We start from the raw sequence: 17,870 nt of genomic DNA, 5'->3' as shown, positions 1-17,870 counted from the left end.
ACGCCTCATGCTTCACTTCCCTGCAGGGTCCGCACTGCCCAGCCCCTGGGCCACGTGTGCTCTGAGAGCTGCTTCTTGGGCTCTACAGTGAAGATTTACCCAGGAGCGCGGGCCGCAGGGCAAGGCGCAGCGCACCCGTGTGTGTGTCTGCGTGTGCCGGGGTGGCGCACTGAGTATGTGTCCCCACCTTGACCACTCCGAGACCAAGCTGTCAGATCGTGCTGTTTATTGAGGATGCAATGGGAGGGCCTCTAAGAAGAAGGGAGATGTGGAGGGGCCTCCTCTTCTCTGCTTCTGGATACAGGAGAGCGAAGAGAGACCTGAGTCGTACTTGGTCCTACTCGGAATGAGCCATGAGACGGGGCCAGGGTGGCGTGGGGACCGGTCTCTCTTGGCTGGTGCCCTTCGGCCCTCCTCAGCTCCCAGCTTAGGCAGTGGCTGGGACAGAGGCCCCAGTGTGAGAGCGGGGCCTCGGTCTGTGACCCGGGGAGCCAGACTGTAGTTGGTGACGGAGCCGGAGGCTGCGCAGAGGGTGGAAGGCCGGGAGCTGAGCTGAGCCCATGGCCCTCCTGGGGGGACCTCAGCCAAGGAGGCGGACGCCAGGAGGAATTTCTCCAGGTAGGGCCATCCACACCTGTCCAGGCTCAGGGAGACACAGGCTGGAAGTAGGGTGGCCGGAGGGACAAGAGCAGGGCAGGGTGGAGAGGGGCCGACGGGGACGGGAGACAGCTGGGGACGTGGCAGCGGTGGCGGTGGCGTGGCAGCGTCTCTACCTGCCGGCCTTCTTGGAGGAGGTGCTCTGGCTGGAGCCCTTCCCCAGGGTATCCCTGTAGTCGCTGCCGCTGCCCCTGCCCCGGCCGTCCCCGCCGCGGACGCTGCACACGCCGGAGATGCAGCTGCTGCTGCTGGCCACGTAGCCGCCGCTCACCGAGCTGGGCCTGAAGCCGTAGCCGCCACTGCCGCTCGTGCTGCTGATGATGGCTGCGGAGGGACAGCGGGTGGCATCCTCAGCGGCGGCGCCAGAGGCTGAGCCCACAGGGGGCTCTTCGGTCCAGGCCACTCCGCCCCCTCCCCCGAGTGGGGGTAAATCCCAAAGATCGCTTCCCCCAGTCCTGCCCTTGCCTGGCCCAGCTTAGCCCCATTCTCAGAAGCCCATCGCGTTGGTCCAGGAACCAGGGCACCAACCTGCCATTCCAGGGACCGCCTCGCCTCTCTTAGCCTTTTTGGTAAACTTCCCAGCCTCCAACCTGTCCTCCCCTTCTTGCTCGCTGTCCTGCCAGCAGCATTTTTTGGAAGCTCTGGTTTAATTCTCAGTCCCGCTGAGAAATCCAGAGATCCCACGCCCTCAGCTTAACCTCCAAGGTCCCCATTCACGGATTCCTTCCGGGCCTCTAATTCCTCAGCCCAGACTTGCAGCCAGGTGGGGAGGGGGCGGTGCTCAAGCCTCCCACACATGCATCCTTTGTTTCCCCTTCCCAGTAGCCACAGCCTTCCCAGCTGCCACGACCCTGGGAGCAGGGAGACAGGGGTGGGGAGGGAGCGGCTCTGGGCTGGGAGTCGCCTGCTCCTTGGCCATATGCCTCTGCTATCTGGCCGTGTGACCTCAAAGTTTGTTGCTCTCTGCTCCTTAGTTTGCTCAGCTACGCACACGGGGTGCAACTAAGGCCCTTTCCAACCCTCAGATTCTACAGTCTTAGGTCCAAGCACACAAGTACTTACAGATGCTGACAGGGGAGGGAAATTCTCCTGACATCCTGTTTGGGAAAGAAAGAAAATGAGAGTGAGCAGTCACCCAACCCACAACCTATTCACCTCAAAGCTAGTGTCCCCACGGGCCTGATGTGGGTTTCTTTTTTTTTTTTTTTATTTTTATTTATTTATGATAGTCACATAGAGAGAGAGAGAGAGAGAGAGAGGCAGAGACACAGGCAGAGGGAGAAGCAGGCTCCATGCACCAGGAGCCCAACGTGGGACTCGATCCTGGGTCTCCAGGATCGCGTCCTGGGCCAAAGGCAGGTGCCAAACTGCTGCACCACCCAGGGATCCCTGATGTGGGTTTCTGAACCCAACGGGCCCCTGTGGAAATTCCAGGGCTTCTTTGGCACAAGCAGAGCTTGAGAAGCTGTGGCTGCTGCCCCTGGGGTGACCAGGCAACAGTCCAAGTCACAGTAGTGGGCACGAGGCCCAGGCGCGGGGCGGCATGCTCGCTTCCCAAGGCCAGGCCCGGGCACTGAGTCGTTCTCATCGGCTGAGAACATTGGGGAAGCTGGAACGGTTGCCCTGGGACATCTGTGACAAGCTCACCTTGTACCTGGATAGGAGGTACAAGGAGGTCGGAACAGAAGACCTCACGTAGTAATGGGGTGGGCAAGGGTGGATGGGCTGATCCCCAAGACACGGTGCCTGGCATACAGGGAGCGCTCGCGCCCGGGACGGACTCTGAATTACTGTTGATGTATTCCCATCATCACCCAAGGACGCCCTTTTCTGGAGGAGACCCTGCTAAGCTTTCTCCTTTTGTCCTTCTCAATCCCCTGGGGCTCTCCTGCAGAGCACCCCCCCCAGCCCCCCACCTGCACTCCTCGCTCTCCAGCAGCTTGCGGTAGGTGGCGATCTCCATGTCCAGGGCCAGCTTCAGGCTCAGGAGCTCCTGGTACTCGCGCAGCATCCGGGCCAGCTCCTCCTTGGCCTGGTGCAGGGCGGCCTCCAGCTCGTCCAGCTTGGCCCGGGCGTCCTTCAGGGCATTGTCACCCCGCTGCTCAGCGTCGGCGATGGCCGTCTCCAGGTTGGAAGCCTGCACAGGGAATCAGAGAAGCTGGAAAACTGGAAAGGGGGATTAGAGTCCCCCACGTGCAAATCCCACTAGTGCTTGGGGACTTCTGGGCAGAGATGCCCACCTCCTCCCTTCACACCTCCTGCCCCTCTTCTAGGCCCAAGCCCCCTCTGGGGCCGGCAAGTCCTTCCTCGCTCTATGTCTCTCCACTTGCTTCTGTTTAGGCATTGGTGGTGATAAGAAATAGTCACCCTGCCTTCCTGTGACCTTAGCCGCTTCAGTACCTCGTCGGTTCATTACAAAGACATTAACTTGGCCACCTACGTACCAAGGGTGTCGAATAAGAGGAAGATTGGCTTTCTGCTCTTGAGTTGTTCACAGTCTGGGAAGAGAGTTCCTTGGAATATGGTGTTGCAGGTGCAAGGACAGGGGTTGCGCAGGTGCATAGGGCCAGAGACGAGGGGCACAGGGAAGGAGAGTCTCCAGAACCAACTATTATTTCCCAAGTGCTTACTGTATGCCTGGCACTACCCTCAGCCCTTACACGCCTTCTGCATACCTTCGCTCATGCTGTCCTTACACCACCCCGTGCAGAGAGGACGACCAACTTACCCCACGTCCTGGAGTCACTAAGTATTAAGGCCCATGGGAAGATGGAGAGAGCACTGGACTAGGAGTCAGAGTGGGTTCCCATCACAGCTCTGACACTCACCAGCTTGCAACCCACTGAACCTGTCTGAGCCTCAGTGTCCTCATCTGTGACGATGGGGAGCGCTTGCCTCATGGAGTCTTTGAGACGCTTCAGCGTGATAAAGCGATAGGAGGCGCTGCCATGGTTATCCTATAACCACATCCTGTCTCCCCACCTACTCAAGCTGAGACTGCAGCCTAGAGTCCCGGGAGGGGTCTGAGCAAGGCCTTAATGAATAGGCACAGAAGGTGCTTTAATGGGCGCTCTCTGAGCCCTCTTATCAGTCATTTCATCAACATATGTTTATTAAGCTGCTACTAGGTGCCAGGCATGTACCAGACCTTGGGAAAGCAACGGGGAGCAAAGCAGCCAGCTCTCTGCCTTCCTCCAGTCCAGTGGGAAAAGGGACAGGCTGGCGTCGGGGAATCACCAAGTGGGACAAGGACAGGATAAGCAGAGGCTCCAGGGAGCACATGATAGGGGCAGAGGGAATGGGGGGAAGTGGTCCTAGTCCATCCTGGGGAATGAGAGAGAAGACTTCCCACAGGAGGGGCTTCAAAGCAGAGGTCCTTGGGGTGAGTGGGAGATGAGATGCCCCAAGGATGTCTGCTCCAAGGGTTTGAGACAGTGACCTCATTGGCTCCTTTCCTCTTGTGGGCAGAGATTTGAGAGGCTGATGTCCTTGGCCAACTCATTTCCCCTCCAATTATGCCCTCCTGCCCCAGGCCATGGGCAACCGGTCCCCTCACCTGCTTCTTCACATTCTCAATCTCTGAGCGGATTCTCTGGATGAGCCGGGTGAGCTCCGAGATCTCGTTCTTGGTGTTTTTGAGGTCATCCCCATGCCGGCCGGCTGCCAGCTGCAGCTCCTGGAACTGGGGAGCCCAAAGCACAGAGCCAGGGGTGAGCATGAGGAGCGTGCCATGGGACCACATGATGTCTCAGGATTGGTGATGTCCCAGGGGAAGGGCATGGTGGATGCTCAAGTGGACACGGCCTCTGTCCTGGGAATGATCAGCCCTAGCCCTCATGCCTGCTGGGGACGCCCTCTCTGGTCCTGCCTCAGCCCAGCTCACCTTGGTCTGGTACAGCGCCTCGGCCTCGGCCTTGCTCTTCAGGGCAATCTCCTCGTACTGGGCACGGACCTCGTCGATGATGCTGTCCAGGTTCAGGTCCCGGTTGTTGTCCATGGACAGGATGACGGACATATCGCTGATGTGGGACTGGATCTGAGCGATCTCCTACATGGGGACCAGGGCTGGTCTCAGGACTTGACTATCAGAGCCCAACACCCCCCTTCACCCGTTCCCCAAGCAACATAAACAAATCTGGGTGCTGTTGACTTAGAGGCTCTGGACCAAGGCTGCTGCTCCCCGGGCAAGATGAGTTTCCTCCAGCCCCAGATAGATTCCTACCACTGTGAAGCCAGGACCCGGACCATTTCCTTTCCACCCAGAGGGTGGAGGTTGGGAGCCTCTCGGGGCTGAAATGGGAGATGAGTGCCTAACAGGGGGATCTCCCTGAGAGCGGAGAGCCTCTCCCAACCCCGAGAACAGAGTTTTACCCACTGGCTGCCCTCGGGGGCGGGGGGTAGACATAGACTTACGGCTTCATAGAGACACTTGAAGAATTTGATCTCCTGGTCCATGGAGTCCACTTTGGCCTGCAGCTCCACCTTATTGGCATAAGCCGCGTCCACATCCTGAAAGATGCCCCCGACGTCCCTCAGTCACTGCCCGTGCAGCCGAGAAGGAAGCACCCACCCAGCCCGGGTGCCTTGCACACCGGGATAGCTGCCCTTTTCTCTCTGGGAGGCTCATGGGAAAGGGGAGGGTGGAGAAAAGGCCCAGCCCCACCCCGTCCTGAGAATCGGCTCCCTCAGCAGGGATAGGGCACCCCCCTAAGGAAGGGAGCCCCAGCCAGGCCGCCACCAGCCGCCCCTCTGACGTCTGAGTCAGGCCCTGTGGCCGCAGGGGAGCCCCTGTGTGTCGTCCTCCCCTTCTTGCTGCCGTTCTTCACTGTGGACAAACCCCGTCCACATGAAACGCTCAGGAAGGCCATCGAACTCTCTCTGCCTTCTCGTTCCCTCTCTGGAAAGTCCATCGTGGTTTTCCTTGGCCTTCACGCCATTAGTTTGGAACTGGCTCTCTCGCGGCAAGCAGAGCCCCCAGGTAGGCTCGGCTCCCCCGGTCCCAGGCGGCCCTGGACCCAAGGCCTGCCTTCCTCCTCACCTTCTTGAGCAGCACAAACTCATTCTCTGCAGCCGTCCTCCTGTTGATTTCTTCCTCGTACCTGCCAAAATGCCAGGGCTCGGTCGGTGACTAAGTCTCACTTAGAACCTTCTCGCTGAGGACCCTCTTTCACTCAAGGAAGGCTCTACGCAAGAGGCAGTGTGCCCGTTTGAGGGACAGATGCTAATGGGCCACGGAGTACAGGGCTGGTGGGGCCGCCAGGCAAGGAAGGCTTTGTGGAGCAGGGGACATGGAGACTGAGTTTGGAGTTAAAAAAAAAAAAAAAAAAAGGTGATTATTGAAAATGAAGTAGGAGCACGTGGGGCCAAGGTTCTATGGGAAATCTCATAGGTAGCAAGAACCAAGCTCCTCCTTGCAAACTTGACTACAGCCTTACAGATGAACGGGAGTGTTTCCTTAGTTATTCCTCATAGCCCTTCTGGGAGGTGGACGGATTTGAGCCTCCTTTTACCAAGGAGAACCCAGAAGCTCTAGGAGATTATGAGTAGCTTACCCAAGGGTTCCCTCATCCAGCCAGACGTAGTCCTTTGACCACTGTCCAGCTAACTGAGCATTTGTCCTAAGTGCCAGACCAGAGGCTGGAGGTGCAGAGAGCAAGTTCCAGAGTTTTGTTGGAATAATCCTGCTTAGTATGACAAGGGGCACTGCCGCTCGTCTCCAAAAACCTCAAGCCGAGGTAGCTGCCACTCCTGCAGAAGGAGCTCAGAGGGAAAGGGGCAGTTGCCCGGCTGCGGGGAGACCCCTTCCCCGCTCACCTCTTCTTGTAGTCCTCCACCACGTCCCGCACGCTCCTCAGCTCCGAGTCCAGCCGCACCCTGTCCCCGGACAGCGTCTCCAGCTGCTTCCGCAGGTTGCTGATGTAGCCCTCGAGGATGGGCTCCAGGTTGTTCTTGCAGTTGTTCAGATCCAGCTGCTGCAGCAGCTCCCACTTGGTCTCCAGCACCTGGTTCTGCTGCTCCAGGAACCGCACCTGGGACCCAAAGTGCAGAAACTGTTGAGCCCCCAGGACGCAGTCATACCCGTCATCCAAAGGCTCCGTGCCAAGCGCTCTGCCTGCATTTTCTCCTTTGTCCCTCACAACGGCTGCATGAGGCGGGCAGGCCATTAACCCCATTTAATGGAAGGGAAACTGAGCCATAGAGAAGTTCAGCCTCTTTCCAAGGTCCAACAGTTTGATAAGTGGGAGGGAGCCCGGAGCTGAACCCAGACATGTGGCCCCAGAACTCAGGTATCCTGTCATTCAGAACCCATTGTGGCCAACCCAGCGCAGGGCAGGGCTGTACCTAAAAACTACCAGGACGGAGTCAGGCTGGGTCCATTTTCGGAAAAGCTGACCATTCTGAAGAAGGGAATCTGCTCTTCATTTTATAGCATATCAAGCTCAGCGAGCCTCAATGGGCCAAGACTTTCCAGGCATTCTAGATTTCTGCATCAGGCTCCAACTCCATCATTGCCCGTGGCCTCCTCCCTCTGCCCTAACTCTGCTCCTCAGAACCATCTTCCGTGGAGCAAGCATGGCACGTGGGGCAACGTGGATAGACAATGCTCCCTGGGCCCCTGTCGCCTCCCTGGGCCAGGAGACTGACCAGAGGCAGTGGATCCACATACTCTTCTCTTGTGTGCTGCGTCGGGGGGAGGCGCGCAAATTTTTTTAAAAAATGACTTAATCCACGTGATCACAGCCACTGTCTAAATAAGGTTGTCGTCCCTGTTGTCATAAGCAGGGATAGGGCTTGGGCTCTCACAGGGCCTCAGAAAACTGGCTGGGATTCAGCGTTGAGATGGGATCAGCCCCCAAACTGCCTGCCCCTCAGCAGATCCTCCAGCATTGGTTTGGCTTGACTAATCCTGACTCTTTCACGCATACCCCTGAGACTGAGCATTAAGCGCAGAGTAAACCCTCCGCCCAGGACCCCGCACGCTGGACAATCGGGATCACTGAGAATGTCATGTGCCCACATGGCCCCGCGGTCCCTGGGACTGGGCCTCCCCTCCCATCCCTCCACCCACCACCCCCAGATGCCGTTCCCTGGCAAGGCACGTACCTCAGTGCTTCTGCTGACTCACAGAACGGGAGTAATAATTTCTCATCTACCAAAAGTCAGAGGCCTATCTGGACTGGATGATGCCTCGAGGCCTCTTCCAGACCTCAGGTTCCTCCCCTTCTCGACACTCCTCCCCCACTTGTCCGAAGATGAAAATGATAGTGACAATAACCAGCACTTGGGAGCACTCAGCATGCGGGAGGCACTGTGCCAACATCTTCACATGCATTTTCTTTCCCAAACCTGACGAAAACCCCAAGGGGTAGGCTATTATCTGCATTACAGAGATAAGGAAGGAGAGGCGCAGGCAGGATAAACAACCCTCCCCACAGCCGGCTCTGCGGCTGGCTCAGCCAAGACATAGCCGGTAAGTGATGGGGACAGAGCAGAAGCCAGGTCTGACGTCAGAGCTCTGTGGGGACGCCCCCCCCCCCCCACTGCCCGTGTCGGCCTCTCGAGGGGCCCATGTGGGAATGACCGCAAACGGATGCTCCTGATCCATCCAGTCAAATGACTAGTGGATTAGACCCGCTCCCAACGGGTGGGAGGAAGACTCCGGGTCAGGTTCCCTCGCACTGGCTCTTCCCACACGTGAGCTGCAAGGACCCGAGGCTCAGCAATGGCACCAAGCCGACCCTCCAGTAAGAAGCGGGGGCCTTTCCTTTGGAGCTCCTGCCAGGAACCCCAGCACCACCCCCACACGCCCCTGCCAGTAGAGACAGCCTGTTCTGTCTTCTCCGGGGAAAGTCTGCAGGGAATCTCACACAAATCACCCCATGAAAGAAGACACCTGCTTCGTCCACGTTACGTGCCTCCTTATGTCTGACCTGAGCCCCTTTTGCTGTCACAACAGCTCAGGCTCTAAGAAGAGAAGGGAAGGTCGTCCCACCTTGTCGATGAAGGAGGCGAACTTGTTGTTCAGCGCCTTGATCTGCTCCCGCTCCTGGGCTCTCACTTTCTGGATCTCGGGGTCCAGCTCCACGTTGAGGGGGGCCAGGAGGCTCTCGTTGACGGTGACCTGATGGATGCCCCCCGGAGGGCACACGGACGGGCACACGGGCCCCAGGGCCACGCTGCCAAACATGCTCCCAGCAAAGCCACTGGCCCGGCCTCGACCAAACCCATAACCTCCGCTCTTCCCGCTGCTGCTGGCCACGTTAAAGGAGATGTTCCGGATGCCCCCCAGGCTGTAGAGGCTCCGGCTCCCAAAGCCTCCGCTGAGCCCTTTGCCCCCTGCCCGGTAGGAGGATGAGCTGCCCCCGGAGAGCACTGCCGAGCAGCCGCTGAAGCCCCCCTTGGAGGCAGCTCCCGACTTGCAGGTGAATTGGCGGCTCATGCTGGTGGTGGAGATGGAGTTCGGATGCTGGAGGGACGGAGGCCAAATCCTACACGGGCTCTGCAGGTTGCAGTGAGGACTGGAGGGCACCCTTCCTTATATGTGCTTGGCATTGGGGCTCGTGGACGGGCAGTCAAGAGCTTAATTCATGGGTTTGGCTTGCCTGGGAGCAAGAAGTCATTTTCTCTATGCTGAGCTAGAGATCAAGCCCTCCCCACCTCTGAAACAACATGAAACCTTCAAATTGCTGGGCTTGCAAGCCTTGCTCATGTAATTTGGGTTTTATCTAATTAACCTGCTGTTATCGGGTAATTTGCCCCAGGCCCCAGCCTCTCCAGGGGGATGTCACTGGCACTTCAGCATCCCTATCCTGCTTAGTCTTCTCTGGGTCACAGGCCGCCTCCCGGAGGCGCAGGGAGCTGGAAGGGTATGGACTGCGCTGGACAGGGGTGGGCCGCTGCGTAGAGTATCCAGGGGCTCGAACCCACAGCTGTGTCCTCCTCCTTCCCAGAAAGAGCCCCTTCGTTCGGGCCTCCCGAGGCACCCCGCGCCCTGCCCCGTGGCCTCTTCCCCTAACCCACAGCGGCTCTGCCTCCTGGGTGTGAGGGGTGGAGGGTGACCCTCTCCCTGGCACGGGGCGGGAGCGCGGCGCCGGGGGTGGCCACGTGCTTCCGACGGTTCCGCGGGAACTGGCCCCCCGCACATGTCACCCCTCCCAGAGCCCCACCAGGCAGGCTGCAGGCTGCACCAGACACGGTCACTGGGCGGCCCGCGCGGGACAGATCCCAGGACAGGAGGCTGGGATTGGGGGGCGGGTGGCTAAAGCCTCAGGAAGTCACCTCCCGGGAGGCAGGGAGGCAGAGGAGGCTCGCGGGGGCTGGAGGCCTCGAAGGAAGCCTCCTGGGGGGCTCTTGGCTCATTTCCGTCTTCCTTCCGACGTGAACGTGTTGACAAGCAAGGCAAGGACAGGAATGGTTTGTTTGTTTGGAACCATCTGCTTAGGGTTCAGGTGGAGGAGCTGCCGTCGGGGTGAGCCCGGGGGTGGGGGCCCGGCTGGGAGCCCGAGAGGCCTGGCGTCTCCACAGTGGAGGCCGCTCCCAGGAGGTCCCTCTGCAGGCCATGTCGTCTCAGTTTTCCCTTGTCAGGAGGGTGGACGGTCCCCCAGCTCCGAGACCACTAGCTCACCCTCCCGCCCCCCTCCGCCGCCCGTCTCCCCTCCATAGACCTCCACCGACAGCCTCCGTGTGCCAGGCGCGTGCCCCGTGGAGGGGACACGGCTTGTGGCCTAAGGCTAAACGCTCTCCCAGCTCTTGGGACCCCTCCTAGCCCGAGGTCCCCCCGAGGGCTTCGCTGTGTGTGTGATGTGCATGTACCTGCGCGCCTCGGCCCACAGCCGCCTCCCTAGCTGTTCCCTGCCTCCGCCGGGACGCCTCCCCACAGGCCTCATCTCCAAGCACCCCGCGATTCCCCGCGCCATCCCTACCCGGCCTGATACACCCTTTCTCCCCATCCCTTCCAGTCCAAACCCTCTGCTCTTTCAAAATCCTGCCTCGAACCCGTGTAACACGGTCCCCCCTCCGCGTGCTGGACTGCTCTGTCCACTGACGCCTCTGCTGCCGGGTCCCCTAGGATGTGGGGCTGGGCGAGGGTCCCACGGCCCCCAGGCGACTCCTTCCTCTGTACCTGTCTTCAGGGCGCTGTGGCCAGCCTCGGGACATCGTTCCCCAGGTGCCAGAGGACGGGCGGTTGCTGGGGCAGCCACCAAGCAGCAGGGATGGTGCATTTTCAGGGAGCCCACGGCCCGCGTCCGCCTAGATGCCACCAGGTGGGAGCCCAGGCCAGGAGCTGGCTGCAGGGCTCTGAATCCCACTGCAGCACCCAGCAGAGCTTCACCACTCCAAGGCTCCGTTTCCCTGACGTAAATGGGATAATAAACCCCTCATGGGGTAGCTGCGGCAGCTCCACGTGCTAACCCGAGTGGAGAGCTTGGCGCGTGCCTGCGACGTGTTCAAAGTTCAACCGATGTCATCGACTACCAAAAGTGGGGCGTCAAGTAGAAGCTAGGGATCGACCCGTCCTCTCCTCCTCTGCACCCTCCTTCTGGGAGGGAGAGGACACCTGGGTCGGCACATCTCCATGCTGTGTCACCTGCTGTCGGACAAGGAGGGACCGATGTTCCCGGAGATCCCAGGCTCAGGGAATCTCTCCACTCAGACCATTTCTGATCACGGAAAATTTACCTTTAGAAATAATAATAATAATCGCCACTAACAGGCGCCTGCCAAGTACAAAGCTCAGTAGGAAGCGCTTCTCAAACATTAGACCTGTTCCTATTGATCCACGTATCAGTTACTGAGCACCTACCGGGTGCTGGGGGGCGGGGGTGCCTCAAACTATCCTGTCCTCAAAGATCTTAGTTTCTGGGTCCATCCAAGCGCAGGGATCCCTGGGAAAAGCCTCTCATCAAGACATTAACAAGTCATTAACACCTTAGCGTGAATTAGTTAATCAGATACTGGCCATCGGGAATGGAACACCCAATGTTGTTGACGAGGATGATGATAGGAGGAGAAGGAGGAGAGTTCGGGGCCACCCACAGGAAGGGTGGGCCCAAGTAGGGCTCCGGGGTGCCTGCGTTTTTTGCTGGAGGAAAAAAGGAGGGACGGAGGGAAACCAGGACAGAGCCAGGGTTCAGCAAGGTTACGAAGGCCCTGCCCTAGCCTTAAGTAAGTTTCTGGGGAGACGCAGGGGCAGGGGGAGGCACAGCCCCCTGCTTTGGGACACCTCTGGTGGTGGCGGCAGAGACAGGAGACATTTGCCCTCATCCCCTCCCCAGCTTCATCTTCCCCTCACGTCCTTTGAGCTCCCGGGATCACTTGGTCTTCTAACTGGGAATTAGATGGTGAGCCAGGCACGGACATCTCCTCGCCCCAGTTTCACCCATCTGCGAAATGGTGGGGAAGTGCATCAATCAGGGAATCAAACCCCCGAGTTACCAGGACCCTCTAGCTTTCCTTACACACTCAAGGAAAAATTTAAATTGCTTGTTGCATGAATTACATTTGTATGGCTCTTGGTTGCTTTTTTTTTTTTTTTTTAAAGGATTTTATTTATTTATTCACGAGAGACGCAGAGAGAGAGAGAGAGAGGAGAGACGCAGGCAGAGGGAGGAGCAGGTTCCATGCAGGGAGCCTGACGCGGGACCAGATCCTAGGACCAGGGATCATGCCCTGAGCCGAAGGCAGACGCTCAACCGCTGAGCGCCCCAGGCGTCCCATTGCTCTTGGTTTTATAGCCAAAATATTCTTATTTAATTTACGCTAATAATTTGTAGCTTTTTGGAAGTTTTTGCTTCTACATTTGTGATGATCCGTTGGACATGCTTGTCGCGACCCCGTGGTCCCAGTGGAGACGGTTGGCTCCTTACTCTCAGCCTTCTGGGGTCTGATAAACCTCCAGAGAAGGCCTCAGAGGGAGAGCGGCCTAGTACAACCCAAGGGGGTAATTGCTGGGTGAGAGACAAAGAGAAGACGCAGAGGAGAGGGGACTCTGGATCCACGAGGGCTGCCTGGAGGAGGAGGTCTGGGCTCCAGTCTGTTCAGGGAAAAAGGCTTGGGTGGACCAGCAATGGGGAACGACAAAAGCAGCCAGGAAGGGCACGGGTGAGAAAGGACTCTCTAGCTGGACCAGGCGCTAGGAAAGGGCCACCAGGGGGGACGGCTCCTGGAGCCCAAGCTGTGTATGCTCTAGGATGTTATAGGGCGAGTGATAGGGAGCCCTTGAGGGCTCTGGAGCCAGAACCTGAGCTATACAGCTTGGGAAAGCAGGATGTGGCTGCTGTGTGGGTAGGAGTGGGGGGTGCGGAGGGGCTGGAGGCACCAAGAGGGGCAGGTGGTGCTCGGAGCAAGTAATTGTCTCCAAAATTAGACAAGATGAGCTGGGTTATTTGGATGACGTCAGCTCAGATCCTGCCAGCCCTCCTCGGCGGGTGGACTCAGGAAGGGAGCGGGACGCCGGTGGACCCTCCAGGTGGACCCACAGGTCTCCCTCCTCCTCCCGCTCCTGTGCCCCCCCCACCCCCCGCAGCTTCAGGCAGGTGGGGCACTGAGCGCCCAGCCAGCTGGATGGAGTGCGGTCCCTGGGGGGACTTGGCCGCAAGCAGAGCCACTCATCTGGGGGCAGGACAGCTGTTCAGCAGGTTTGCAGCTGGCAAGGCTGGAGGTGAGCTCATCCCAGAGGGGCTGGGATATAAAGGACGGAGGAGGCCCGTCCTGCCTGGCGCTGAGCCCCGCTCCCCGCTGCAGCGTGGCTGCCCGAGCGGCTTCCTCCTCACTCAGCTCTGGGGCAGGGAGCATCTCCTTTGAGCTTTGCTGGTCCTCTCCTTCCCCCAGCCCCACCACGCGCTTCTGGCCAAGCGTGTGGATCCAGGAGTCTGAGGGCCCGGGTCTGGGTCCTGCCGGGTGAACGCAGGCAAGTGTCCCAACTTGCACATCTCCAAAAGGGGGGATGCTCGTAGCTGCTGCACCTCCTCCCGGAGGCGGATGGGAGAAGCACGTCAATGAGATGATGACGGTGGCGGTGGCGCTGCTGCTACTACCTACAGCTACCGCGTCCGTCCTGGAGCTGGGCCAGGCGCTGCTCGAAGCACTGCCCGTGTAAGGTGTATGGACCCATTTAGTCCTCACAACAGCCCTGAGAGGCAGGTACTGTTATTACCCCGCTTTACAGATGAAGATACCGAGGCAGCAGGGCGTTAGGTGACTCAGTGGGGGTCACATGAGCAGAGGAGCCGGGGCTCAATGCAAAGAAGCCTCCCCAGAGCCCTTCCCAATCTCCACACCCTCCCCGTCAGGGCCGGCCGCACCTCTGCGCCTTGTTGCCCAGCTGCTGCGTGCATCCCTCCAAAATGACCCAAGAGGTCCCTCTGAGGCCGGGCAATGCTTCTTGCCCCCGCGGCCCCGGGCTCCCGGGCTTGTGCCAGCTGGCAGATGTGCTCCAGCGCGTGTCAGACGACGTGTGTCAGACGACGTGTGTGGGTGCACATCCGTGTGCGGGTGGTCGTGAACAGGGGCAGGAGCAGGATGGGTGTCCGGCCAGTAGGCAGTGGCATGGCTGTCCCAGCGATCTGTGGCTGACATTTCCTGGGAGCGGCCGGTGCCCAGCTGTGCCAGTTGTTACCTCTTTCGAGTATCTTCTGCAAACATAGGCCTGCGAGCTTGTGAGCGTGTGTCTGTGCACGAGTGCACTGGCTTCTGGGCACAGCCCACCTGTTGGATTAGCTCTCCGTTCCTCTCCATTAGTGGCACACAGGTGACTGTCCCATTTTCATCATATTTTTTAAAGATTATTTATTTAAGAGAGAGAGAGCTGGGAAGTCCAAGGTCAAGGCACCAGCACGGTCTCACTGCAGAGGGGGCCCTTTCCCTGGTGCACAGCCAGCAACTTCTCCCTGCGTTCTCATATGAAGGAGAAGGAACCGGGGAGCTCCGCGGGGTCTCTTCTGTTAGAGCACCAGTCCCATTCATGACCTAATAACCCTAATAACCCAAGTAGTTCCCCAAGGCCCCACCTCCTAATACCACCACTTTTGGGGGTCAGGATTTCAACCTGTGAATTTGGGGGAGCTACAAACACTAAGACTATAGCAATCTGCTTCCACCTTCAGTTATTGTAAACAGGGCTGCTCTGAACACGCATGTACAAGAACCTGTTTAAGCGCCTGGTTTCCATTCTTGGGGATTTGGACCAAGGAGTGCAACCGCGCGCTCGTATGACCGTCCTGCGTGTAACTCTATGAGCAACTGCCCAAGTGCTTTTCACAATGACTGAACCATTTTACATTTCCACCAGCCACGCATAAAAGTTCCAACATCTCTGTATCCTTGCCAACACTTTTTATTTTCCATTATTTTTTTTTAATTACAGCCGTCCTGGTGGGTGTGAATGGTACCTCATTATAGTTTGGATTTGCATCTTCCTGATGATGAATCATGTTGAGCATCTTTTCATGTGCTTTTTGACCATTTTTATATCTTCCTAGAAAAAAAATCTGTTAGGACGCGGTTGAGCATCTGCCTTCCGCTCAGGGCACGATCTTGGGATCTGGGATCGAGTCCTGCATCGGCCTCCCCACGGCAGGCCTGCTTCTCCCTCTGCCTGTGTCTCTGCCTCTCTCTCTCTCTCTCTGTCTCTGTCTCTCATGAATAAATAAATAAAATATTTAAAAAGAAAAAGTCCGTTAAAGTCCTTTGCTCACGTTTTAAGAGGGTTGTTTTTCCTTTTGCTGTTGAGCGCCAAGAGTTCTTTACATGTTCTGGACACTAGACCCTCATCAGATATATGATTTGCAAATGTTTTCTCTCATTCTGCAGGTTTTCTTTTCACTTTCTTGGTAGTGTCCTTTGATGTACAGAAATCTTAAATTTTGATGGAGTCCAACCTAACCTATTTTTTCTTTTGGTGCTTGCACTTTGGTGTCATATCTAAGAATCCTTTGCCAAATCCAAGGTCATGAAGATTTATCCCTATATTTCTTCTAAGAGTTTTATGGTTTTAGCTCCTATGCTTAGATTGTTGATCCATTTGACATAATTTTTTCATATGATGAGAAGTGAGAGTCCAACTTCATTCTTTTGCATCTGGATAGCCAACTGTCCCAGCATGTCCAGGAATGGTGTTGGCATCCTTGTCAAAATGGCCATAAATACATGAGTTTACTCCCCCAAATCTTTTAAACATATTTGTGCCAGGTAGGAAGATCCTATGAGCATTAACTCCTGGGTGTCTCTGTTAGGTGAAGCTCCCTTAAGAGTAAAACTCAGCCAAGAATAAGGCCAGTCCTTGCCCTCAAGGCCCCCAAGTCTGGCACTGATGAAATCAATTGCACACAGAGAGATCATCTCAATCACATGTGGAAATGTCATGTTGGAGGTGCGTATTGGGCACTGCCAGGTTCTAGAAAACAGGCACTCAGCCCAGCCTAGAGATTCATAAAGGCTCCCAGGAGGAGTGGGCACCCAAACAGAATGTCAAAGGAGAGTAGGAGTTGTCTAGGTAATGAAAGATGTGAAGGACGATCCATGCACAGTGACTGTGTGAGCGTAAGCATTACCCAGAGAGATGACTCAGCCCCTAAATGAACCTTCATTGGAGGTCTACACAGGGCAAGTGGACCAGATACTTATCCTCCTAGACAGTGTGGACACTCCCTCACTCCCCTGGGCTGCTCTCTAACCCAAATTTCCATGTACACCTGTTCCTCCTGGCCTCTTTGCCCTGTATGCTGAAGTCAGACCCACAGAATTTGAAGTTGGTGACCGTGGTCCTATCTCTATGATTTCTTCTCTTGGGCGTCAAAGGAATTTCCAAATTGAGTCCTAAAGCAGGAGCACAGTCATCCTTGTGCACTTCTCAGGATCTTGATTAAGTCTCAGATGGCAAAGTATCTCTCCATTTCTCAGGCAGATAAGCTGCAACCAGAGGGGCTGCCCCTCTGCCCTCCTCAATACCCCAGCACAGGACATATTGCCTCAGTCCCCCCAAATCACATCTACCTAGCCTCTGGGTCCTTCACTGTGCACCCAGGACTGGGAAGAGCACCCAAGCCTCATAACCCAGCGGTCAGAGGCACACCAGCACCGTGGCCCGGGAGGAGGAGGCAACCCTGTGAATGGCTCATGGGTTTCTCTAAAGGCTGTTTCAGGTTGTGGATCCCACCCACCGACCCCCTCCTCAGAGCCTCTCTTACTGGGTCACTGGGAATTTGATCTTTGGGGAAAGGCAGAGCATGACTGCTGGGAAGGCCTAAGGGTTTTCTGGTCCTGGGGTTCATGACTCAGGGAGTCCATGGATGGCCTTTGGGGGTTTGCAGACCTCTGGACATGCAGACCTAGTTCTATACCTTTCTTAGGAGGAAAATGTCCATAGCTTTCATCAGTTGGTGTGAGTGTAACAGGTTAGTGGCCAAGCCAGAACAGAACCCCAATAACTCCCAGGGCACTATTCCCAGTACCCAAGTGACGAGAGCACTGACATCGAAGGGCAGCATTTGGGCAGAAAGCCCACCAGAATCTTGGGCTTTTGTGCTTCCCAAGGTTTATTGCATCTTGGCACACGCAGAAGAGGACCTCTGTAATACGTGAAAGGCACTGGGGTGGCAGCTGGGGTCTCCCACTCGTGCCCCTTTGGCCCTGGTCTGCCTGGCCCAAGGCCTCGCCCTCAGAGGGCCTGCCCCTGTGTCCCTGAGGGCTGGAGGGGCAAAGAGCCCAGGACACCTGTGCTACTAGATGGATCAGAAGGCCCATCAGAGGGCTGATTCTGTAGGCCGAAGCTGAGGGACTCGGAACCCCACCCAGCCCCACTACCCACTTCAGAAAATCCAAGACCTCCAACCCCCACCAAAATAAGCACATAAAACCTGTCCCCAAACCTATTGTGATGGTGTGATTTAAGTTCTCTCTCCAGGAATCTATGAGTCCATCTTTCTAGTTATTCGATTAAACTCTTCTGCTCTCCCAGGACGCCTTCCTTTGCTTCGCTTCTGCATTCCGATCTCTTCTCAACAAGGCTGCACGGGGCTTCCCTTCCCTGATTTGTACGAGGACTCGGCTTTGCGTGTGTGTCCATCCCTCCCATCAGCCTTGAGATCACCTCCAGAGTAGCCTGCTCTGATCTGCCTCCAGACTCCCTAAAGGCTTGTGCACATGTGTGGGTGTGGGGGGGGCTGCGGCGTTATCATGAGGGGGTGGGCAATTTGGTGAGATTGACACTGGTG

At 57.0% G+C, this 17,870-nt stretch overlaps 1 protein-coding gene across 1 annotated transcript; it reads right to left on the bottom strand.

Annotated features, from left to right (window-relative positions):
• Positions 1-211: 211 nt before the first annotated feature.
• Positions 212-9,329, bottom strand: KRT71 (keratin 71). The gene is made up of 9 exons (XM_026000039.2): positions 8,651-9,329; positions 6,472-6,686; positions 5,696-5,756; positions 5,071-5,166; positions 4,541-4,705; positions 4,214-4,339; positions 2,574-2,794; positions 1,720-1,754; positions 212-981 (listed from the first exon to the last, which is right to left on the bottom strand). Exons 1-9 carry the CDS (start codon positions 9,095-9,097, stop codon positions 770-772), a joined length of 1,578 nt encoding a protein of 525 aa, XP_025855824.2. The 5' UTR covers positions 9,098-9,329; the 3' UTR covers positions 212-769.
• Positions 9,330-17,870: the final 8,541 nt, after the last annotated feature.

Source organism: Vulpes vulpes, chromosome 8, assembly GCF_048418805.1.
Source record: "Vulpes vulpes isolate BD-2025 chromosome 8, VulVul3, whole genome shotgun sequence".
In the NCBI taxonomy this organism is placed as follows: Eukaryota; Metazoa; Chordata; class Mammalia; order Carnivora; family Canidae; genus Vulpes; species Vulpes vulpes.
Note: the sequence above shows the minus strand (reverse complement) of the source record. Positions and strands in the feature narration are given on the sequence as shown.

What these genes read in the sequence shown, in the direction of transcription:
- KRT71 (XM_026000039.2), bottom strand. Translation starts at nt 9,097, where the DNA reads ATGAGCCGCCAATTCACCTGCAAGTCGGGAGCTGCCTCCAAGGGGGGC. An exon ending in CTGGAGAGCGAGGAGTGCAG is followed by an intron (nt 1,755 to 2,573) that starts GTGGGGGGCTGG and finishes TTTCCCAAACAG; the next exon opens with GATGTCAGGAGAATTTCCCT. An exon ending in TCCCTCCCCTGTCAGCATCT is followed by an intron (nt 982 to 1,719) that starts GTAAGTACTTGT and finishes GTCCCTCCGCAG; the next exon opens with CCATCATCAGCAGCACGAGC.